Source organism: Rhinoderma darwinii, chromosome 5 (genome assembly GCF_050947455.1).
Source record: "Rhinoderma darwinii isolate aRhiDar2 chromosome 5, aRhiDar2.hap1, whole genome shotgun sequence".
Classification (NCBI taxonomy): Eukaryota; Metazoa; Chordata; class Amphibia; order Anura; family Rhinodermatidae; genus Rhinoderma; species Rhinoderma darwinii.
In genome coordinates this window covers 177,206,469-177,233,047 of record NC_134691.1, presented here as the reverse complement: position 1 = coordinate 177,233,047, position 26,579 = coordinate 177,206,469, and the positions used below count along the sequence as shown (strand labels likewise).

Below are 26,579 nucleotides of genomic sequence, written 5' to 3'. Positions count from 1 at the left end.
TTCTGTGTACCCTTGTCTGTTTGTCTGTCGTGCACTTATTGAGCATAGTCAAAAGAAGGAATGCCTGCAGGCAAACAGAACCCTTTTCCTGACTACCCAATTTAGGAATAGAAAATAAATTGTTAACACTTTTACATTTTTATTAGGCTACGTATAGCAAGAAACAGACCACATATATGGTTTAAAATTATCACTGCCAAATGCCGATGTGAAGTGGATTCAACAGCTGGCGGAGCCCAGCATGATATGCAACAGCCAAGGGTAAATGCTGACTGACAACAGCAGGACAGTCACGAAGCAATGCTAAATGGTCCCAGGCTATGCCCGGATACTCAAAGCAGTGTGATCGGCTAAGGCAGGAATTAAAAACAACAATTAGAGCCCCCCCGACATGTTTCGCTACCTAGTAGCGTCCTCAGGGGTACACGGGGCTAATGGCGGCGCGACGAAAAACCACTCCTCTTAAGGAGGTGTAAAGTGACGTACATGGGAGGTGGGCGTGAGGCCAAACCGCCAATAGAGCGGAGCAAAACACAGCAAGCGCCAGACAGAAAGATACAGCCAATAAATGGCAACGTATCAAGCAGCCAATAACAGACACCTAGCCGCGCAGGCGCCCAGTAAAGACTGCAGAGACAATGCAGAGTACGGGCGCCTGCGCAGCAGGGCAGATAGGGAACTTAGAATAATGCCGAGTGACAGATCGGCGCAGGCGCCGTAGAAGTCACTTCGGACATAGTGCAGAGGCCAAAGGACCCGACAATGGAATAAGTCAGCGCGGCATCTGAGCCTGCGCAGTGGGGCAATCAGACAGCTTAGGCAAACACTAGGTGGAATCAGGGAGACAGAAAAGGGGACGGTGAAAGCACAGTGAATCTAGACTCAGTGCAGGGAATAGTACACATGTCCCATCATTATAAACCAGTAAGACTGTAGTCAATACTGCAGGAACATCCCAGAGCCAGAAAATGTGCCCAACGCCTCAGGGACATATCAAATTCCACAAGTACCATCAGTGTCCCCCTAAGCTTGGCTCTAAGACCGATATTACCTACCACTGCGGCAAGGACATAAACGCATGTATATATCGCCAGCTGTGGATACAGCCACACACAAAAACCCAAAAATAATAATAATGAAACAAAAAGTATATATTAACAGACATCAAATAATCATGATAGAAGCCGCCATACTAAAAGATGAATATATGGTCAGATGTTAAATTAGTAGATGAAAGAAGTGGAGTATCAATGTAAAACCGCTCCGTTGGGAGAGGACATGACATGGTAAGTGTAAATAGAGACGATCGGACAGGCCAGGGAGCGACATATGAAAAATAAATAAATAAATAAATATTATTTATTTTTCATATGTCGCTCCCTGGCCTGTCCGATCGTCTCTATTTACACTTACCATGTCATGTCCTCTCCCAACGGAGCGGTTTTACATTGATACTCCACTTCTTTCATCTACTAATTTAACATCTGACCATATATTCATCTTTTAGTATGGCGGCTTCTATCATGATTATTTGATGTCTGTTAATATATACTTTTTGTTTCATTATTATTATTTTTGGGTTTTTGTGTGTGGCTGTATCCACAGCTGGCGATATATACATGCGTTTATGTCCTTGCCGCAGTGGTAGGTAATATCGGTCTTAGAGCCAAGCTTAGGGGGACACTGATGGTACTTGTGGAATTTGATATGTCCCTGAGGCGTTGGGCACATTTTCTGGCTCTGGGATGTTCCTGCAGTATTGACTACAGTCTTACTGGTTTATAATGATGGGACATGTGTACTATTCCCTGCACTGAGTCTAGATTCACTGTGCTTTCACCGTCCCCTTTTCTGTCTCCCTGATTCCACCTAGTGTTTGCCTAAGCTGTCTGATTGCCCCACTGCGCAGGCTCAGATGCCGCGCTGACTTATTCCATTGTCGGGTCCTTTGGCCTCTGCACTATGTCCGAAGTGACTTCTACGGCGCCTGCGCCGATCTGTCACTCGGCATTATTCTAAGTTCCCTATCTGCCCTGCTGCGCAGGCGCCCGTACTCTGCATTGTCTCTGCAGTCTTTACTGGGCGCCTGCGCGGCTAGGTGTCTGTTATTGGCTGCTTGATACGTTGCCATTTATTGGCTGTATCTTTCTGTCTGGCGCTTGCTGTGTTTTGCTCCGCTCTATTGGCGGTTTGGCCTCACGCCCACCTCCCATGTACGTCACTTTACACCTCCTTAAGAGGAGTGGTTTTTCGTCGCGCCGCCATTAGCCCCGTGTACCCCTGAGGACGCTACTAGGTAGCGAAACATGTCGGGGGGGCTCTAATTGTTGTTTTTAATTCCTGCCTTAGCCGATCACACTGCTTTGAGTATCCGGGCATAGCCTGGGACCATTTAGCATTGCTTCGTGACTGTCCTGCTGTTGTCAGTCAGCATTTACCCTTGGCTGTTGCATATCATGCTGGGCTCCGCCAGCTGTTGAATCCACTTCACATCGGCATTTGGCAGTGATAATTTTAAACCATATATGTGGTCTGTTTCTTGCTATACGTAGCCTAATAAAAATGTAAAAGTGTTAACAATTTATTTTCTATTCCTAAATTGGGTAGTCAGGAAAAGGGTTCTGTTTGCCTGCAGGCATTCCTTCTTTTGACTATATATATTGCACCTGCTGACTACCCAGGGTCACAATTTGCTTTTTTGTCCTTATTGAGCATAGGGACCGTCGCCCAGTTGTACCCCGTCGCCTAGGGCGGGTCGTTGCAATTAGGCAGGGACTGAGTGGCAGGTAGATTAGGGCTCACTTGTCTGTTTCCCTACCCCCATCATTACAGGTTCACAGTTGTTTGGACTTTCTCCTTTTTGTTCTGAACTGGAAAAGACAGCATACAAAAGCCTTTAAGATTCTATTCAATTAAACCAATTCTACACTAATGTACGCTGATGTAGTCATAACCTGCCTCACAACTTCAAACAAAGAGTACAATATTTTTTAAAAGACAACACTTGACACTAATACATCAATACATCAATACAACCCACACTATTTTGCATTTTTTTAAACTGGAGAACCTTCCAAAATGAAAAAAAAGCCATAATGAAATAACAGTCGTATGTCAAGAGCAGTGATGATCAGTGATATTCGTTAGCAGCACATTCAATGACTGTAGCTGGCAAAAACAACTGCATGTATTCAACACAATTCCATTTGGTAAGAATTTCAAGAGGTAATACAACCAAATTTTCAAGTGGAGTGTCAGTTACTGCAAAAACAGGTCATTTTGAATAAGTAAAGCCCATTGTATAACAGAGCTGAATTTGCTATTTCGGGTTATTATGTTTTTCTAAATTATAATAACTCATATATTTAAGCTAGCTTTATGAAAAACCACAGATAAAATGATGAATTGTGCTAAATGACGGAGTCGGTTTTGCTGTATTGACAAATTCATTTCTGCTGCATGTATTTTATGTTCAAATGGCCAATATTGTATGGGTTACAACAGGTTTGTGTTTCAGACCCCTTGGCATATCTCTTCTTCCTCGAGCCTTAAAGAGCTATTCCACCAGGTACTGTTAATTATACTGTACCACAAATGATTATAGATAATGAATAATCAGAGTGGATGTTACCAAGATATCCATCATTCAAGTCAGCGAGAATGGAGCCAAAATAACACTCAATTAGCAATGTGCATGTAATTCAGAATACAACAGGGAACCCCCACTGTACCAGACTTACAGGGTTTTATCAGACCAACATGTACTCTAAATGTGGAAATGTTACAATACAAATTAATTCTACATTACTTTTCACTGTGTCAGTGCAAACTATGAAGAAGAACTGTAGAGAATAACATATATGCACAATTGTAATTCGTAGTCGGTTGCCTCATTTTTGTTACTAATTTCTGTTGTTTCTATGATGTCACCTAAATGTCACCTGCTTAACCCAGCAACAAGAGCTATTCTGCCTTAGAAACACTAAAACAGACAAATCAGTGGGTCCAGATAGCATACACCCCAGCGTTCTGTAGGAAATTAAGTACCGTGATAGACAGACTCTTATTTCTAATCTTTAAGGATTCTATCATGACCGGGTTTGTTCCACAGGATTGGCGCATAGCAAATGTGGTGCCAATATTCAAAAAGGGATCAAAAAGTGAGCCCGGAAACTATAGGCCTGTAAGTTTAACCTCCATTGTGGGTAAAATATTTGAGATGCTATTCTTGAGTATCTCAATGCAAATAAACTGTTAATGTAGTATTATGGGTTTTTGAGGGATCGGTCCTGTCAAACTAATCTGATCAGCTTCTATGAGGAGGTAAGTTCCAGACTAGACCTGGGTAAGGCTGTGGATGTGGTGTATCTAAACTTTTCAAAGGCATTTGATACTGTGCCTCATAAAAGGTTGGTATATAAAATAAAATAGGACTGATGGAAAATATGGACAGTACAGAAATCTTTCTAATCTTTTTATACCTAGGCCTGTAACAAGGACAGGGGGGCATCCTCTACGTCTAGAGGAAAAAGGGTTTCACCATCATCACAGACGGGGATTCTTTACAATAAAAGTGGTGAGACTATGGAACTCTCTGCTGCAGGATGATGTGATGGTTGATTCTTTGAACAAGTTCAAGAAGGGCCTTTTCAGGAAAAATGTAATATTACAAGTTGAGAGTACTAGATTCTGGAGATGGGACTTTAATTCAGGGATTTATTCTGAATGCCATATTCGGAGTTGGGATTTTTGCCTTTCTCTGGATAAGCACAGTAGTATTATACAGGGTGGGCCATTTATATGGATACACCTAAAGAAAATGGGAATGGTTGGTGATATTAACTTCCTGTTTGTGGCACATTAGTATATGGGAGGGGGGAAACTTTTCAAGCTGGGTGTTGACCATGGCGGCCATTTTGAAGTCCTCCATTTTGTATCCAACTTTAGTTTTTTCAATGGGAAGAGGGTCAAGTGACACATCAAACTTATCGAGAATTTCACAAGAAAAACAATGGTGTGCTTGGTTTTAACGTTACTTTATTCTTTCATGAGTTATTTACAAGTTTCTGACGACTTATAAAATGTGTTCAAAGTGCTGCCCATTGTGTTGGATTGTCAATGCAACCCTCTTCTCCCACTCTTCACACACTGATAGCAACACCACAGAAGAAATGCTAGCACAGGCTTCCAGTATCCGTAGTTTCAGTTGCTGCACATCTCGTATCTTCACAGCATAGACAATTGTCTTCAGATGACCCCAAAGATAAAAGTCTAAGAGGGTCAGATCGGGAGGCATTTCTTCTGCGGTGTTGCTATCAGTGTGTGAAGAGTGGCAGAAGAGGGTTGCATTGACAATCCAACACAATCTAACTCATGAAAGAATAAAGTAACGTTAAAACCAAGCACACCATTGTTTTCCTTGTGAAATTCTCGATAAGTTTGATGTGTCACATGACCCTCTTCCCATTGAAAAAACTTAAGTTGGATACAAAATGGCCAACTTCAAAATGGCCGCCATGGTCAACACCCTGCTTGAAAAGTTTCCCCCCTCCCATATACTAATGTGCCACAAACAGGAAGTTAATATCACCAACCATTCCCATTTTATTTAGGTGTATCCATATAAATGGCCCACCCTGTATGTTGGACTTGATGGACTTATGCATTATTTCAACCCTATCAACTATCTAACTGTATAACTATGTTATACTGACAGGTATTTTGTTTGATAAAATATTTCCAGGTTTTCCCAATGTACTGAATATTTGTCTGCATCTGGGTTCAGACTTACAAGTCTGAGACAAGCCACACCCAATTATATGTGTCATGTGACTGGCTGTAGTGAATCCTGACTTGTTATACATCGTTTACACACACACACACACACACACACACACATACATACATACATACATATATAGGTTTATTGAGCCGTATTTATGTGTTTTATGTGAGAAACCTGTCTGTCTATCTGTACCTGTAGTGTATTTTATGTAACTATATATATAGCATTTATATGGCATATGGCATTTTTAGTGGCATTTTTGGGGGCGTTTTAGGTTAGTGTCACTTTGCACATGTATTTTTCTGGTAGTTTAAGGCCATTTTCAGACGTGGCAGAATTTTTCCGCTGCAAATGTTGGTGCAGATTCAGGGTAATTACGCAACGAATCTGCAGCAACATTTGCATATTTGATAGGTAATTCAGACGTTGCAGAAATCACAGCGGATTTGCCACAGATTTCAGTTTTTGCATTGCAAAGGCTGAAATCCGCAGTGAAATTCCGCTTCTTCTCCGCAATGTAATGAGCATGCTGCGGAGGAAAAAAATCTGCAATGCAGGCTAATTTCCGCACAGTTATTTTCTGCAACGTCTGAACTAAGTTTCCTAAAAATATATAGAAACAAATGTAAAAAACGGCTGCTGCAGAATTCCACTGCGAACTATCCGCAGCGGAATTCAACAGCAATTCCACCACGTCTGAATGTGCCCTTACAGTCCTATAGAGTAGCCTTTGGGAAAAATGCCAGAAAACGCCATACCCAGAGCATGCTGCGTTTGGAAAAAAATGCCACTGATCAGAAAATTGCCTCAAAAATGGCGTAAACCAAAACGTAGTTGTATGCTTTTATGTTTTACTACAGAATTAAATTTAACATCTGGCCGCACTAAAAAGTGCATCAATAACTATGATAAAAATTACATTAAAAACACTACGGAAAAACACACAAAAAAAGCAGCAGAATGCTGTGTGCAAATCCAGCATATCTCTCATTAAATAGTTATGAAAAGATAGTTACTAACAGGTACCGGATTGGGCTATTTTGTGCCTTTAGGACACCGTTTACCCATTTTCAGAACACATTAGATAAACGGCTATAACCTTTATATTTGTTAAGTTAGCGACGTGATTTTTGCAACTTTTTCGGCACCATTGTAGGCTACTTTTCTTATCGTTTTCATATACAATACATCATTTTTGCTTTTACAGCATTTTTAGGCTTATAGTTTATAAAAACATAGTAAAACAAATATGCATTTTTTTTTTACATTTCAGCTAGTTTTTTCTCTTGTAATATTATAGTTTTATCCTAAAATAGACTTTATTCGTCATTGTCTACACTAAATTTTGATATAATTTAGGGGGGTATTTTATGCATGTTTTTTTATTTAATTTATTTTTGCCTTTTATTACTTAATTTTTTTTATTATAGTCTGTCCCTTAAAGGTCAGAAAAGACCTTTGAGGGAAATTATTATTTTTTTGTATTTGTTTTACACTTTACTTTTCCACTGTCACAGGGGAAATCAGCCCTGCTATAGTTACTATTGTCCCTGTTAGCGCTGTGCTGGATATATATAGACCCAGCAGCATCCTACTACTACCGACATTCTGGCGATCATTTGACCAGTCACATAACCACAAAGATCATCTCACTGGGTGCTCTGTATGTGAGTACAGAAAAGACAGAAACAGTGAAAATTTCTACCTGGAAGTACACCTTCATGCAACTTTGCATGTCACTGTAATTCTTACAAAAATTGCATAAACATGTTAGTTTGCAACTAAAATGCTTAATCAGGCAGATCCTTTATGCAAAAATATATACTCTACAAAAACCTGTAAGACGTTAGGATTTTATACATACCACACATGTTAACATTTACTGGTGAAGGTAAAAACAAATGCCAAAGCTGACGATATTTGCATGCAAGTTAAATGAAAGCTTGAATTACACACACATCAGTGGGTGAAAAGTTATTTTCTATTCCATCGGTCAAATGTATTGGACGTAGATGATTGGTTAAAGTGGTTGATAACATAAAAAAAACCAGTTCATTTAACACACCCCTCTGGTCACTGGAATGGGATGAGAGATCAGTGACAGCCTGTGATTGTGCTTCCTACTCTCTATTGCAGCTACCTCTGCCCTTCTGTCCTTCACCCTATCCTAAACAGACAAAAAAGCAATTACAATTTTATCCTGCTCCCTAAAATAATCCAAGGGAAAAATGTGATAAAATATGATACCAAAACCAAATCTCTGTCTGTCCCTGATATTCTATTATTATTACTGCATTTTGCAGGGAAATGGTTAAAATAAATATGACGTCAGCTGGTTTAATGGCATAACTAGAATTGATAGAACCCCATAGCAAAGTCAGTCATGGGCTCGCCACCTTGGTAACAGTAAACTGAACTACAAGTGTTACTATTTTACTTGAGCTGCAATCCCGGCATGGATAACCACAGTGTTTTTTTTCCCACAAAAAGGAACACTGATCTTCTTGCACCTGAGTGGACCCCATCAGTTACTGGGCACCAGAGCAGCTGCTGATGGCTACAGTATGCACGTGGTAGTTATAAATTAAGTTGCTTGCAAAATTGTTGATTTTAATTTTTTTAGATGAGTTTGGAATGCATATGAATGACTCTATTGGACCAACAAATCACCTTTGTTTGTTACATAATATCCAAATATGCATTCCCAATAATCACATAAGTAAAGTATTAGTAGATTTTAAGCAAACTTTTACCTTTTTTTACCTATTGTGTATTATGAAACATTTTATCTGGTTTGAAGCCATTAAATTGGAGTTATTTATAGCAGGAGGAAATCAGCTTACATTGTCTAAAGTGCACTAGAAATATGACAGTATCTGATTGATTGCTATAATCAATACTTTTTGTTTCTCTTTTCTCTGCAACAGGTTGATGATTCCAACTCTTTTTGCCATTTATCTTAGAATCACAGAAGTTTTACTGCAAAAGGTCAAAGCGGTTGCATTATACAATTTTTTGAGTGATTCAGCCTAGAGAAGAAGGACCTCTTAAGCAAATATGGACTATGAATTCGCTTTTTATTTCCTAGAACTGTAAGATATTACATAAACTGTATCTATCTGTCTGACTAACTGTCTGTCTATCACTATGCTTGAGAAAGGTCCCAAGTTTGGACAGAAACGTTGCATCTTTATGTTGATTGAATAAACCACCTCATTTTTTTGCTATATTGGAGTGCTGCAGGATTCATTTTAATATATTCTACAGTCCTTGGATTAGGATTACCTGCTGTGCAGCCACTACAGTAGTGGAATTTGCTATAGAGTGCTGCTGCTTTCTACTCTCTATCTATCTATCTATCTATCTATCTATCTATCTATCTATCTATCTATCTATCTATCTATCTATCTATCTATCTATCTATCTATCTATCTATCTATCATCTGTCTCATATCTATCTATCTATCTATCTATCTATCTATCTATCTATCTATCTATCTATCTATCTATCTATCTATCTATCTATCTATCTATCTATCTATCTAATCTATCTATCTATCTATCTATCTATCTATCTATCTATCTAATCTATCTCATATCTATCTATCTATCTATCTATCTATCTATCTAATATTCAAAAAATAGGCAGCACTCCGCAGTAAATGTGAAAATAGGGTACTTTTATTGCCCCCTGTGCAACGTTTCAGCTCTGTCCTCTAGAGCCTTTCTCAAGCCTCTAGAGGACAGAGCTGAAACGTTGCACAGGGGGCAATAAAAGTACCCTATTTTCACATTTACTGCGGAGTGCTGCCTATTTTTTGAATATTATCAAGTTTGGAGCGTGGTCTGTTCCTGAGGATTTGCACCCACCATACACCGGTGCTGCTAGATATATTTGTTTATCTATCTATCTATCTATCTATCTATCTATCTATCTATCTATCTATCTATCTATCTATCTATCTATCTATCTATCTATCTATCTATCTATCATCTGTCTCATATCTATCTATCTATCTATCTATCTATCTATCTATCTATCTATCTATCTATCTATCTATCTATCTATCTATCTATCTATCTATCTATCTATCTATCATCTGTCTCATATCTATCTATCTATCTATCTATCTATCTATCTATCTATCTATCTATCTATCTATCTATCTATCTATCTATCTATCTATCTATCTCATATCTATCTATCTATCTATCTATCTATCTATCTATCTATCTATCTATCTATCTATCTATCTATCTATCTATCTATCTATCTATCTATCTATCTCTACTCTGTTAAAACATTTTCATTAAAGTTGCTATAAGATGTGGGTACTCCCCTTCCCCCAAATATTATTCAGCCTTTTTAACCTAAAGGAAAATCTGCTGCAGTTCGCAAAGTATCAGCATCTTGGTGAGAGTTATTTACCCAACCCCAAAAAATTATACCAAAGCAAAAAACAGCAATATCTCAGAGTTCAAAACGATGCTACTTCTATTAAATACTGATTTGAAAGGGTGAATAGTTATTGATTAACACCCAGTTTTGTTTTAATGTGACAGCGGTATTTTTCTTTTATTCAAAGTAAAAATCAGCTTAAGCAAATTCCAACATTTTCACAAAATCTACAGTTTTCTATGGAATTCAAGTGCCATTGCAAAATAAAAATTCACTGAACCAATCAATCAATCAATCAATCAATCAATCAATCAATCAATCAATCAATCAATCAATCAATCAATCAATCACACAGTGATAAAATAAGAATACTTTATTGTATATTGTACACTTTAGAAGTAGTACCTATCTCTGATGCTGATACTGTAATATTGTACCAGGGGATTTCCTCTCGATCCAGTCGTTTTGTTGTCCTAATTGCACCATTTTTTGCATCTATTTCAAAAATCTTCTCTTCTTGTGAATTATTATTCAGGAAATATCTGTTAAAGTTAAAAAAAAAAACAAAAAAAAAAACAGTTGATATTTTGTGGAAATACAGATATATACACACAGCGAAATAAGTTACAACCGGTATACAAGAATGTATGCAGAACTTTTAGTTACACAGCACATTAACACATTTTCCTAGAATTTTACTGTTTTTGTATTTTTTTACTACCCTTCCAATGTAATCTACAAAATTGATGTATAGTACATGTTATAGAGGCAAATATTTTCCTTTTTATGACCAGAAAGAAGAAGATAAAAAGGTGAACGTTAAAGCTAAACAGAGAAAAATAAATGTGAGGAAGAGGGGGTGATGATGGAGGAAAAAGAGCAGGCAGGAGGACTAAGTAAAATAATTTTTAATTTAACAAAAGTGTAGAAGTATTTGAGCTGAGTTATTCAAAAGCATAATAGATCATGACACCAATATATCAACTGATTGTGATATCAAGACACAAAAAACAAACTACAGAATATGTTGCTCACTTTAACCTCAAACTAGAGTAGCTGTATGCAATGCACGTGACATCAGGGAAGGATCCAATCACAATCACAATCCACAGCAAACTGAAAAGGTAAAAGCACTCAGTCTTCAATTATTAAAAGCCTAACTGCTGTATACTACTCAAGTGTCCATGCAATGTTTAAATTCACAACTGAGCCTTCCTCAAAAAAAGTCTTGAGAAAAGCTCAGTTGTGAGCCAAAACATTGCATGGACACTTGTTGTGGACTTTTTATATTTAAAGAGGCTCTGTCATCAGATTACAAGTGCCCTATCTCCTACATAATGTGATTGGCGCTGTAATGTAGATAACAGATGTGGTTTTTATTTTGAAAAACGATCAATTTTGAGCAAGTTATGAACAATTTTAGATTTATGATAATTAGTTTCTTAATAGACAACTGGGCGTTTTTTAACTTTTTACCAACTGGGCGTTGTAAAGAGAAGTGTATGAAGCTGACCAATCAGCATCATACACTTCTCCTCGTTCCAGCCCAGCTTGTTTCACTGCGCACACACAGGGTGATCTCGCGAGATCACGCTGTGCTGTCATTCACAGCGAGATCACGCTGTGCTGTGAGTTAAGTCACACAGAAACGTTACCGAAGTGTCGGGAGTGTGAATAGACATCATATCCTGGCTGGAGGCGATGTCTATTCACTCTCAAGATACTTCGGTAAAGTTAATGTGGGAGCAAGCGACAGCACAGCGTGATCTCGCAAGATCACGCTGCGCAGTGAAACAAGCTGGGCTGGAATGAAGAGAAGTGTATGACACTAATTGGTCAGCGTCATACACTTCTTTTACAACCCCCAGTTGGTAAAAAGTTAAATAACGCCCAGTTGTCTATTAAGAAACTAATTAGCATATGTATAAAATTGTTCATAACTTGCTCAAAACTGATCGTTTTTTAAATAAAAACCACTGTTGTTATCTACATTACTGTGCCGGTCAGATTTTGTAGCAGATAGGGCATTTATAATGTGGTGACAGTGCCTCTTTAAAGACTGAATGCTGTTACCTTTTTTCGTGCTGTTGATTGTGATATCAAGAAGACGTAACATTTTCAATAAGTTATTATGATACATATTTAGCCACATTTAATCAAAAGGCAATGTCAGCTCTTATAAAGCTATTCTTCTACTGGCATTTACCTAGCAATCATAGGAACTCTATTTCCTGCCTGGCTCTAATCTGTATTCAAGAAATAAATCATATTAGTCTATCATTATGCATATTTCATAGTCCATGCATATAGTGGGGATTTAAGTTCTATCAGCAATTATTGATATTAAAAAAGGCAAGCAAAAAAATGACACACACCAAATTTGGCCAGACAGTTGGTTGTACAGTATATGTCCGCAATGAAAAAAAAATATCCAAACATGGAGTATACTGTACATTATCCATAGAATTCTACATATACCAAGTGTCTCCTTTTAGTATGTCTGGCAGATTTTCACCTGGATATTATTTTTTGATTGTATTGAAAAAAATTAACTGCAAAACATTTCCAAATAACAGGAAAGCATAAAAAAAAGGATTCAGGTATACTTTTTTCTTCACAATGGAAGTCAATGGCAGATGTTTCCAAATGTATGAGAATATACTTGCATACATTTGCACAGTATACATTTGAATCCATCTGTAAAAAATAAGGACAAAAACTATTCACTTCTCTACAACACAAGTGTAAAGTTGGCACACAGTTTTATCCCCATCTATAAGAATGAACGCATCTAAATGCATGTAATATGTACATCTTATGAAGTGGTTGAGAAACTCGGTACTTATAATTCCCTATTTTTCTATATCTAAAATTAACTTGACAGCTTTCTCACACACAGTATTCATTAGAATATCCCCACCATTCAGATCGTGCTGCATCTCTATTATTCAGATGTAGATAAACTATAAAAACTGTTTTAAATTCTTAATAGAATAAGAGAAACTTTTCCTTAGAGAAAACTGCTTTCAATATTAATTTTGGGCTTATGTATGATTTTGTTACAGAGGACAATGTATTCCAAAGAGTAAATGGCGTAATTAAAATGAAAAAATGCATTGAGGAAATTTATAGAAAACTGCAAGAGAAAAGGAAACAGAGGTTTAAAGAAACTGGAAATACTTAGGGGTAAAAGCACTACCTAGAAACACAAAAGACTGTGCCAGATGCCAAGAACCAACACAGCCAGATACATTTAAACAGATAGACAGCAGTTTACATCTTGACTAATATTTATTTTTTCTAACTGTCATAGGGAATGTTCAACTAGTAAGTGTATTGAGTGACTCTCAGAATTCCCATATTCACTTCACAAATCCTACGAGATATTATGCCATTGCTTGTGGGTAATAGCAACCTGCACTTACACTGGTTCCCCCGGCTTGCAGGTGCTAGCTTGCTTACGCCACAAAATATAAGCCATAAGTGGTGAAGCTTAGCTAAACTAAAAATTTAAGTCAGGCCTCACTGGTGAAACGCCCACCAGTTGGTGAGGCGCAGCTATGGAGGCGATTTTGAAAGAAGGGAATAGATGTTCATGGACCTTCCTATGGTAGCGTCTCTGGTTTAGCAACATAATCTGATAACTTGTTATGCTGGTTTCAGGAGACACATTTTAAGATAAGTTGAGGTAATTTTCTTAAAAATTTGACAAAGTAAAAGTAACTAAGTGTAACAACAGCTCAGCCACAAAGCTGTAGGCCACACAAACTTTACAGAGCACAACCACTGAGTGCTAAAGTACATAGCAAATAAAAATGTACAGAACCCTAACCTCAACCCCATCAAACACCTTTGGGATGAATTGGAATGGATATTGCAAGCCAGACTTTCTCATCCAACATCTATGTCTGGCCTCACAAATGCTCTTTTGGCTGAATAGGCACAAATTCCCACAAAAACACTCCCAAATTTTGTAGAACGTTTTTTTTCAGAAGATTAGAGGCTGTTATGGGCTCAAATAGGTGCCAAATATATAGTAATAAGCTATTGGCATGTCCAACAAGCTCATATACTGTAGATGTGATGGTCAGGTGTTCACATAGTTTTGGCCATTTAGTGAATTTCCAAGCAATGATAAATGGATTGTGTATTGTTTACACTTTTTCAATTTTGTATAGCTACGCTGTAGAAAATGCTTTGGTACCAGATGAAACACCTACCTGTTTTTTTTTTGCCCTTGGACATGTGTATTTTTATGTTTTATTATCTTTACATGTTTATCTATGACATTTAGATTGTGATATTGAATAAGTAAGGCTGATAAAACTAGATTACACAAGGAAATAATTGTATTGAAATTTACCACTTTAGTTTGTTATTAGTAAATTCCATAGTGATTTTTTTTTTAAATGAAACTATGAAGTTATTCCAAAACTACTTTTACAAAGCTTACTAAATCACACTGTAACAAGGTAATTTTTAAATGTTTGCAGTGCTTACACATATGATTTATTGAAAAAGTTTTGACATTGAACTGACTATTGGACTAAATAGCTTCTGGAATCCGCCCTTGAATCATGAAACAGAAATATAAAACCTTGAGAAGAAGCAGAGTAGGAAAATAAATAGTCACAAAAGTAAATGTAAAATGAATGAAGGTAAAACACAATACACATATTTGATAGGATTTACAACTTATTTTCTTTACCTTGAAAATGTCATGGTAAGCAAGATAAGATATGATAAAATAAACACAACATTCTGCATCCCTCAATCTTTGGAAAATATATATTTTATTGATTAAGAGTACAAGTTTGTGTCTTTTATATTTTTTATACATATTTTTATGTTTTTCTGAAATCTAGTACTCTACATGCAGAAGAGTGATTTCCACGAAACCTTCTATATTCAAATAGAAAAAAAAAAGATAAAGTAGACTCTGACCTCCCATGCCCTTCGCCATGTGAGAGACAGTACCTGAATGATTTTTTTATCCTTTCATGCAATTGTCCCAATGAGTACCGTGACGGGGCCTGTAGAGATACACTATATGTACAAAAGTTTTGGCACACACCTCTTTATCATTGAGTTCAAGTGTTTGATTCAGTCCCATTGCCAAAGGTGTATAAAATCAAACACCTATCCATGCAGACTGCCTTTACAAACATTTGTGAAAGAATAGGTCATTTTCTAGAGCTCACTGAATTTGAGAGTGGTACTGTAATAGAATGCCACCATGGCAAAAAGTCAGTTTGTGAAATGTATTTCTTCCTTGATATTTCACAATCAACTGTCAGTGGTATTATTGCAAAGAGGAAGCATTTAGGATCTACAGCAACTTAGCCACAAAGTTACAAACCGGGGTCACGGAGTACTGAGGTGCATAGTGCATAAAAGTCGCTAACACTGTGCTGACTCAATAACTGCAGAGTTCCAAACTTCCACTGGCGTTAACATCCGCACAAAAACTGTGCGCCGCGAGCTTCATGGTTTGGTTTCCATGACCGATCAGCTCAATGCAAGCCTTACATCACCAAGGACAATGCCATGTAAAGCACGCTGCCACTGAACATGTTCTGTGGAGTGACGAATCATGCTTGTCTATCTGGCAGTCTGTTAGATGAGTCTGGGTTTGGCAAATGCCAGGAGAATGTTACTGACTGCTTTGTGCCAACTGTAAAGTTTGGTGAAGGAGGGATAATGCTATGTGGTTGTTTTTATATGGGATGGCTTAGGCAACTTAGTTCCAGTGAAATTTTAATGCTTTAGCATATCAAGACATTTTGGACAATTGTATGCTTTCAACTTTGTGGGAACAGTTTGAGGAAGGCCCTTTTGTTGTTCCAGCATTGCTGTGCTTCAGTGCACAAAGTAAGTTCCATAAAGGCATGATTGGGTGAGCTTGGTGTGACAAACTTGACTGTGCCTGCACATAGCCCTGAACTCAACTCCATCAAACACTTTTGGGATTAACTAGAACAGACATTGCGAGCCAGATCCTCTCATCCAACATCAGTGTCTGACCTCATAAATGCTCTTCTGGATAAATGGTCAAAAATTCCCACAGACACCCTCCAAAATCTTATACAAAGCCTTCCCAGAAGAGTGGAAGCTGTTTTACACATGTAGCCATTTTTATCGTAAATTTCAATGCATTAAATACACAGTGTCAAGAAACTTTTTCCTGACTTTTTCAGTGCTTTTCACAGGCTTTTTTTTTGTGATATCACGCTGCAACAAATTATCAGAGTCAAGTTAAAGATGGCTACATCCGTAGCTGCAAATTGGGGACAAAATCCATATTAATGCCTGAAAATTTAGAATGGTGTAACGTGTAGTTGTTACATGTAGGTGTCACAGTATTTTTGTCCATATATTGTAGGTGTATGTCAAAGGGCCAACAGAGGATAATGTGAACACTCTGTGTGGCTCATGGATTTGCCGTGGGATTAAACTGGGGAGCAGATTCTAAAGGGTTAATAGGTTTTTAACCTTTAACCACTGTATGGAGATGTGGACTTGGGTGCTAGAATTCCCAGGTCACAACTCCCAGAGCAGTTTTCATTAACAACGGCTGATGTGGACAGGTGTGATATAATTTCAGAAGACAAGCTGAAAAGTCCTTACTTTGCGAAGATTTGGGCAGGCAGCAGATGGTAACTCACGGTTATCAGAGCCAGAGGTCAGGGCAGGAAGCAGACAGTCATCACGGTAATCAAGCAAGAAGTCAGGGCAGGCAGCAGACAGAACAAAGCAGGGTTGGCAACAGATAATTCAATTAACTAATAGGATAACAGTAGTAGCAACCTAGACTAAGGAACCTATTTTCTCAGGCAATGAGCAATGAGGGAGGCCACCTTGTTTACCTGGAAAAGCTAGATGGATTTTGACAAGCGACGGCCTTTTAATGGAGGAGGGGTCAGCATGTGCAGGGGAGTCCGTGCACTGGGCAGCCAGGAGAAATGGTGCGGCATTGGCCTGGACTAAAATTATGTTAAAAGCTGGTAGGTGCTCAGTGGGAGCAGGAGGAGACAGCCACAGACATGACCATAATGAGTACCATATCATACATTGAAAACAGTCCTTTAATCTTTCTTTAATTGCATGAGATTGTATATTAATAAAAATATTCTGTGGTGTATTTTTTTTATTGATGTGGTATTTAAACAGTCCAATATGGTACTTTCAATGGAGGTAGATCTTGCAGCTACTCTGAAGCCCATGGATTAGAGGCTAAGTACTGATATGCCCTACCACCCATTCCCCCGTAGTTAATCCTGCTGCCCGCTGGTGTCCTAACACCTGAGTCCTCCTGGACTACTGATGACTGTTAGTCACTCTTTGATTGAGAGGCTCTGAACCTCTGTATATAAACTCTGAGTTTCTCACTCAGAAGTAGCCATCTCTTCACAGACTGCCTGAAAATAAAAAGACTTGTCGGCCAATAAGCTAAGCCAAACAAGTCTTGTGAGTTTTGAACTGCCGCTGCCCACTTTTTGCCTCGGCTCCAGACCTTCAACAAAAGGAATGATAAGTAATCAAGCATCATTTACATGATTTGAAACTGGCTGCTTTCTTCTGAAAACAGTGACACCCCAGTCCACAGGTTGTGTCTAGTATTATAGTTCAGCACCATTGCAGTGAATGGGGCTGAGATGCAATACCACAACTACCTCCGGACAATTGTGACACCGATCTTGAAAGAAAGCAGCCTTGTTTTTCTAACCTTAAACTGCTAAATGATAATAAATGTTAGAAGTGAATGAACAAGAAGGATTTGTTTTATGGCAGGAATAGCTAGAATTGTGTATGTAGTTGTAAAGGATCTGCCAGGCACAGCTTCGGGGTTAACTTCCATAGGTAATCAGTCTTCACCTGAGTCTATCTCTCTGAGACTGACTCCAGCTTCCACCACTCAGGCTGGCAGGCTTAGGAGTGGGAGAGCCTATCGCAGCCTGGCCAGACTCAGCTAGCTCCCGCCCTCTGTCTATTTATACCTGCCTTTCCTGTTCCTCCTTGCTTGTGATTCTTTCCGTGTGGTTTCCTGGCCCAGCTACAGCTCCTAACAATTTGATCCTGCTCCATTCTGACCCTGGCTTTCTGACTACTCTTCTGCTCTGCGTTTGGTACCTCGTGCTCTCCTGGTTTGAGTTGGCTTGTTCACCACTCTGTTGCTCACGGTGTTGCCGTAGGCAACTGCCCCTTTCCCTTTGCTTTATATTCCCTTGTATGTTTGTCTCGTGCACTTACTGAGCGTAGGGACCGCCGCCCAGTTGTACCCCGTCGCCTAGGGCGGGTCGTTGCAAGTAGGCAGGGACAGAGTGGCGGGTAGATTAGGGCTCACTTGTCCGTTTCCCTACCCCTATCATTACATAATCACAAGCCCATATACCTAGTCTACCCTGGTCCCTGACACTACTATGGACCCCCTTGAGACCCTGGCTCAGCAAATGCAGGGTCTCTCCCTACAGGTCCAGGCCCTGGCTCAGAAGGTCAACCAGCCTGATGCTACCTTGGTAGTTCACCTCACCTCAACTCCTGAACCCCACCTCAAGTTGCCCGACCGGTTCTCAGGGGACCGGAGGGCTTTTCTCTCCTTTCGGGAGAGTTGCAGGCTTTACTTTCGCTTAAAGCCCCACTCCTCAGGTTCTGAGAGCCAGCGAGTGGGTATAATTATGTCCCGGCTCCAGGACGGGCCCCAAGAATGGGCCTTTTCCTTGGCTCCTGGCGCCTCTGAACTTTCCTCCGTTGATCTTTTCTTTTCGGCTCTCGGACTCATTTATGACGATTCTGACAAGACTGCCTTTGCCGAGAGTCAGCTGGTGACCTTACGTCAGGGTAAGAGACCTGTTGAGGAGTATTGTTCTGACTTTAGGAAGTGGTGCGTAGCTTCTCGGTGGAATGACCCTGCCTTAAGGTGCCAGTTTAGGTTGGGTCTGTCGAACGCCCTGAAAGACCTGCTAGTTAGCTATCCCTCTTCTGAGTCCCTAGACCAGGTTATGGCTTTAGCGGTACGACTTGACCGACGTCTCAGGGAACGACAACGCGAACGTTTATGTGTTTTCTCCTCCGACTCCCCCATGATGCCTCCCGAGGTTCCGTTGCTTCGTTTTTCCCCGGAAGAGTCAGAGGTACCTATGCAACTCGGGGCCTTCGTGTCCCCCCAACAACGTAGAAATTTCCGCAGGAAGAATGGTCTCTGCTTCTACTGTGGGGATGACAAGCATCAAGTGAACTACTGTCCTAAGCGTAAGAATGCAGCCGGAGAACTTCCGCTCCTAAGTGATCATCGGGGAGATCACTTGGGCGCACAGGTATTTCCCGTAAATATGAAACGTAATAAGATCGTAATAAGATCTTGCTTCCCTTTCAGGTCTCTTTTGGTGGTAGGTCTGCTACCGGCAGCGCCTTCGTGGATTCAGGGTCCTCTGCTAATATCATGTCTGTGGAATTTGCTATGTCTCTTGCTATGCCTTTGATTGATTTGCCTAAACCTGTCCCGGTAGTGGGTATCGACTCCACTCCTCTTGCTAATGGTTATTTTACACAGCATACCCCTGTTTTTGAACTCCTTGTTGGCTCCATGCATTTGGAGCAGTGCTCTGTACTGTTGATGCAGGGATTATCGTCCGATTTGGTTTTAGGCCTTCCCTGGTTGCAGTTGCATAATCCCACGTTTGACTGGAATACTGGGGAGCTTACCAAATGGGGTAATGAATGTTTGACGTCATGTTTTTCTGTTAATTCTATTTCTCCCCCTGAGGAGGTGAACACGCTACCTGAGTTTGTTCGGGACTTCGCTGATGTTTTCTCTAAGGAGGCCTCCGAAGTGTTACCTCCTCATAGAGAATACGATTGCGCTATCGAATTGGTACCAGGAGCTAACCTGAATAAGGTCACTGTAAGGAACCAGTATCCCCTTCCTTTGATTCCTGATCTCTTTAATCAGGTTCAGGGGGCCCAATGGTTCTCTAAGTTTGATCTACGGGGGCGTATAACCTTATCCGCATCAAAGAGGGGGATGAGTGGAAGACTGTGTTTAACACGCCCGAAGGTCATTTCGAATACCTCGTCATGCCCTTTGGGTTGTGTAATGCTCCTGCGGTCTTCCAGAATTTCATAAATGAGATTTTGAGAGATTACCTGGGGATATTTCTTGTAGTGTACCTTGATGACATACTGGTGTTTTCCAAGGACTGGCCCTCCCACATTGAGCATGTCAGAAAGGTGCTCCAGGTCCTTCGGGAAAACAAACTGTTTGCAAAAACCGAAAAATGTGTGTTTGGGGTACAGGAGATACCATTTTTGGGTCAAATCCTCACTCCTCATGAATTCCGCATGGACCCCGCCAAGGTTCAGGCTGTGGCGGAATGGGTCCAACCTGCCTCCCTGAAGGCGTTACAGTCTTTTTTGGGGTTCGCTAATTTTACAGGAGATTCATTGCTAACTTCTCGGTCATCGCTAAGCCTCTTACGGACCTCACTCGCAAAGGTGCTGATCTCCTCCACTGGTCTCCAGAGGCTGTCCAGGCTTTTGAGGTCCTTAAAGGAACAGTGTCATCACAAATTATTTTTTTATATGTTAAAGATGTTAGTGCTTTATTAAAAACGTTTATATTCATTTGTGTGTTTGTGTTTTACTTTTTCTTATTTTTACACTTTTTCTTCCCTATGGGGGCTGCCATTTTTTGTTCCATTTCTGTCTGTGTCGATTAACGACACATACAGACATGGAACACGGCAGCCACAGTCCCATAGGGACTGTGAACGGCTCCCGTCCCATTGACTTCCGTGTACGGCGTCTGTGTGGGAACTGCGCATGCGCCGCTCCCACACAGTCCAATTCGAAATTGGCGCCGTCCGGCGCCATTTTCCTGTGGATCGGAAGTCGCGGCCGGACAGTAATATTACTACTTCCGGTCGCGGCTTCCGGATTTGTGCACTTGGACCAGCGGCAGCAAACGGAGCGGACGGGCCGGAGGGAGCCGCGGCGGCAGGAGCAGGTAAGAGCTTTCAATGTATGTTCGTGTTTGTGTGTTTACTACTGTATGTAAACCTACTACGCTGTGTGTTAGCTCAAAAAATGGCGACACACAGTGTAGGAGGTTACACCGTTCAAACCCCTCGTTTATCCCGGCACTAGCCAGGATAAAGGAGGGGGGAAGCTGAGAGCTCACTAGAGCGAGGGCTTTTAACCCAATGTTGCAATGCTGCAATTTTGGGAACTAGCTCCATCTAGTGACCAAAAATGGGTAGTATTATAAATTAGAAATAATTTATAATATTTCCTGACTCGCGAAAAAAAAAAAAAAATTTGAACAATGTTTAATCACCCACACACTAAATGTTTAATTTTTATAAAAAAAACATGTTTTTCTGGCAACACATTCCCTTTAAGAAGTGCTTTATCTCGGCCCCGGTGCTGGTTCAGCCCAACCAAATGGAGCCATTTATCGTTGAAGTTGACACATCCGATGTGTGAGTGGCGGCTGTCTTGTCCCAGGGTACCAGGTCCCTCACCCATCTCCGCCCCTGTGCCTACTTCTCCAGGAAGTTTTCGCCCACTGAGAGTAACTATGATATTGGCAACCGCGAACTCTTAGCCATTAAATTGGCATTTGAAGAGTGGCGCCACTTCCTGGAGGGGGCTAGGCACCAGGTAACGGTCCTTACCGACCACAAGAATCTGGTTTTCCTAGAATCTGCCCGGAGGCTAAACCCAAGACAAGCTCGATGGGCGCTATTTTTTACCAGATTCAACTTTTTGGTTACCTATAGGGCTGGGTCTAAAAATATTAAGGCTGATGCACTGTCGCGTAGCTTCATGGCCAGCCCTCCTTCGGAGGAAGATCCTGCATGTATTTTTCCTCCCGGTATAATCATTTCTTCTATTGATTCTGATTTAGTCTCTGAAATTGCAGCTGATCAAGGTTCAGCTCCCGGGAACCTTCCTGAGGACAAGCTGTTTGTTCCCCTGCAATACCGGCTAAGGATACTTAGGGAAAATCATGACTCTGCACTATCTGTTCATCCAGGCATCCTGGGTACCAAACACCTCATTGCCAGAAACTATTGGTGGCCTGGGTTGCCTAAAGACGTTAAGGCCTACATCGCCGCTTGTGAGGTTTGTGCTAGGTCCAAGACTCCCAGGTTCCGACCAGCGGGCTTACTACGTTCGTTGCCCATTCCCCAGAGACCTTGGACCCATATCTCCATGGATTTTTTCACCGATTTGCCTCCATCCCAAGGCAAGTCAGTGGTGTGGGTGGTAGTAGACCGCTTCAGTAAGATGTGCCACTTTGTGCCCCTCAAGAAACTACCCAACGCCAAGACTTTAGCTACCTTGTTTGTCAAACACATCCTGCGTCTCCATGGGGTCCCTGTCAATATTGTTTCGGACAGAGGGGTACAATTTGTTTCTTTGTTTTGGAGAGCCTTCTGTAAGAAGTTGGAGATTGATCTGTCCTTCTCCTCTGCTTTCCATCCTGAAACCAATGGCCAAACTGAGAGGACTAATCAATCTCTAGAACAATATTTAAGGTGTTTTATCTCTGACTGTCAATATGATTGGGTCTCATTCATTCCCCTCGCTGAATTTTCCCTTAATAACCGGGTCAGTAACTCGTCAGGGGTCTCCCCCTTTTTCTGTAATTTTGGGTTTAATCCACGGTTCTCCTCCGTTTCACCTGGTAGTTCCAACAATCCCGAGGTAGAGGTAATTCATCGGGAACTGTGCACAGTCTGGGCACAGGTTCAGAAGAACCTAGAGGCGTCCCAGAGCGTAAAAAAAACTCAGGCTGATAGAAAACATTCTGCTAACCCCTTGTTTATGGTCGGGGATCTGGTGTGGTTATCATCTAGGAACTTGCGTCTTAAGGTCCCGTCTAAGAAGTTTGCTCCCCGGTTTATTGGGCCGTATAAGGTCATTGAAGTCCTCAATCCTGTCTCCTTCCGGCTGGAGTTACCCCCATCTTTTCGTATACACGACGTGTTTCATGCCTCCCTCCTTAAACGCTGCTCCCCGTCCTTGGCTCCCTCGAGGAAACCTCCTGTTCCCGTTCTCACCCCTGAGGGGGTGGAATTCGAGGTGGCCAAGATTGTGGACAGCAAGATGGTCCAAGGCTCCCTCCAGTACCTGGTCCATTGGAGAGGTTACGGGCCTGAGGACAAGACTTGGGTACCCGCCCGGGATGTTCACGCTGGGGTATTGGTCAGGAAGTTCCACCTTTGTTTTCCCAGTAAACCAGGTCCACTTAGAAAGGGTCCGGTGGCCCCTCATAAAAGGGGGGGGTACTTTAAAGGATCTTCCAGGCACAGCTTCGAGGTTAACTTCCATAGGTAATCAGTCTTCACCTGAGTCTATCTCTCTGAGACTGACTCCAGCTTCCACCACTCAGGCTGGCAGGCTTAGGAGTGGGAGAGCCTATCGCAGCCTGGCCAGACTCAGCTAGCTCCCGCCCTCTGTCTATTTATACCTGCCTTTCCTGTTCCTCCTTGCTTGTGATTCTTTCCGTGTGGTTTCCTGGCCCAGCTACAGCTCCTAACAATTTGATCCTGCTCCATTCTGACCCTGGCTTTCTGACTACTCTTCTGCTCTGCGTTTGGTACCTCGTGCTCTCCTGGTTTGAGTTGGCTTGTTCACCACTCTGTTGCTCACGGTGTTGCCGTAGGCAACTGCCCCTTTCCCTTTGCTTTATATTCCCTTGTATGTTTGTCTCGTGCACTTACTGAGCGTAGGGACCACCGCCCAGTTGTACCCCGTCGCCTAGGGCGGGTCGTTGCAAGTAGGCAGGGACAGAGTGGCGGGTAGATTAGGGCTCACTTGTCCGTTTCCCTACCCCTATCATTACAGTAGTCTTAATATTTTCTTAAGAACAGTAAACCAAAACACTATCCAGGACAAACCAGCACTCATCTGGGTAAGAAAATTAAATAATGGATATATAAATAATGAATATATCTATAGATGTAATAAAAAATAAGTCAGGAAAAAAAGGGGGGGGGGACCGGAAAGGTAATACAAACAATTCCCACAATTGCATATACAATAATACAAAATAATTTAAAAACTACCTGGCCAGGAGGAATAATGGGTATATATGAATATAAGCATCAATATGCTCAAGGAAATACAAAGGATATATCAAAGATACAGAAAGAATATATCGGCAAGGTGCATGTAGCAAATTACAGTCTAAGAGAAACAGGTAAATTCAGACCGGTCAAGACAGTAAAATAATTAGGCACATCCAGGAATAAGCAATGAGAATATAGATGATCCACAGAGATTTTTCGCATACTCATCTATTACGGGCAGATCAGTCCATGGATGGTCTTTATCTTTATTGAACTTTCAGTGCAACTTGAACAGCCATGTACATCTGACCTTTAGGAACAAACTTTTGGTCATTTCAATTCCTTCAAACAGGCGGGTTCCTGATCATACACCGAGTGGATTTTTCCTTGCTTCCTTATCCGTAACTGGATGGAATAATTCCCAGGTACAGGTGAGGGCTGTTGTAGCGTGCATGCAAAATCCTTGCTTCGGATTTGAAACAGCCAGTTGATATCCTCTAGGTGTTGGGTCTCATACCTCGTAGGTAGTAGGGGTTAGGAATCTCAAGTCCAGAGACCCAGTAAGAAAACACCGGCCAAGGTAGTAGGTAACAAACCAAGCGCGGTTTGAGGCATGGAGTTACAGGTAACCACGCCTGAAGAAAACGGTGTGATGACGTCTCTCACCACCGTGCATACGTCTTACGCGTTTCATCCCAGCTGGGACTTCATCAGAGACAGGAAATCATGTTCACGATAGTACCTGCTTATATAGCACAGGTATTTAAAGATACATGATCAATTTTAATAACTCAATCGTTTACATGCAGAAAAATGTTGGGAATAAACTGCAAATACAGGTTAAACAAATGTACAATACATCTTAAACCATTTTTAAGAAAATAATCATAAAAAGGGAGAAAAATTTCATTAGAGTATTGCCAGAGTTGCCAAAAGCAAATACAACCAAAAATGTGGTCCTCATTAATAACTTTAAATAAGATGCAATGTCATTATCCTGGAGAAAGAGGCATCAATCTCCCAAAAAGTAATAAAAGGGTAACTAAGTAAAGAAACGAAAGAAAAAGAGAATAAATAAATAAAAAGTTAAATAAAAAATAATAATAAGGAATAATAATAAAAAATAAATAAAATAATAAAAAAAGAAAGAAAAGAGAAAGAAGATAAATAAATAAAGAAGAAAAAATAATAAAAAGAAAGAAGAAGGGGGTTCCAAGTATATTGCGAGTGGCAATATTCTGTTCCTTTTATAGTTCACAAAGAGATATATATTGAACAGAGTGTCCATATCCATAGCTCATAGAGAGATATATATTGAACAGAGTGTCCATATTAGTCTGACATCAAATAGAACCAAAGAGTACTGTTTTAAATGAAAGGATATGGCTTTTGTATCTGTTATGGATTCTTCTTTCTCCTCCCCTTCTCCGAGGTTATTATTTCTTCCTTTTTGGATCCCTGCTCAGGATGGTGGGGACTCGGTCAATGGTCATTTTTTGGCCCTTTACCTGCTCCCTGCCCTCCTGCGCAGTCTCCCCTTACGACCATTAATCAGTATACTGTATCCCTTTCTTGGTTCTTTTCTGGAATTTTATGGGTGGGCTCGACATCCACTCGGTGGGCTGCTTTCCAGCAGCTGAGTGGTCTTGCACCCATTCATCTTTCTCCACACTACAGAAATAATTGTATTTATATTTTGTAATAATAAAGATGGAGATATTTTCTTTATCGTTTTAGTTCCTCCATTTATCGAATCAATGACCTTGTTCACACATTGTAAAAGAGGGAATATAAATATTTACCCTTGTGTACATTCAATCGATAAATGTACAGTGAAGGTAATAAGTATTTGATCCCTTGCTGATTTTGTAAGTTTGCCCACTGTCAAAGACATGAACAGTCTAGAATTTTTAGGCTAGGTTAATTTTACCAGTGAGAGATAGATTATATAAAAATAAAAAAAACTGAAAATCACATTGTCAAAATTATATATATTTATTTGCATTGTGCACAGAGAAATAAGTATTTGATCCCCTACCAACCATTAAGAGCTCAGCCTCCTCCAGACCAGTTACACGCTCCAAATCAACTTGGTGCCTGCATTAAAGACAGCTGTCTTACATGGTCACCTGAACAAAAGACTCCTGTCCACAGACTCAATTAATCAGTCTGACTCTAACCTCTACAACATGGGCAAGACCAAAGAGCTTTCTAAGGATGTCAGGGACAAGATCATAGACCTGCACAAGGCTGGAATGGGCTACAAAACCATAAGTAAGATGCTGGGTGAGAAGGAGACAACTGTTGGTGCAATAGTAAG

The 26,579-nt window shown here is 40.5% G+C and overlaps 1 protein-coding gene across 1 annotated transcript in view; it reads right to left on the bottom strand.

Moving 5' to 3' along the window:
• CDH18 (cadherin 18) overlaps positions 1-26,579 on the bottom strand; it is a 523,245-nt gene that overhangs the window by 57,427 nt on the left and 439,239 nt on the right. The window contains exon 8 of the mRNA XM_075826752.1: positions 10,590-10,726. Coding sequence (XP_075682867.1) covers positions 10,590-10,726 — 137 coding nt within the window. The remainder of the gene's footprint in view (positions 1-10,589; positions 10,727-26,579) is intronic.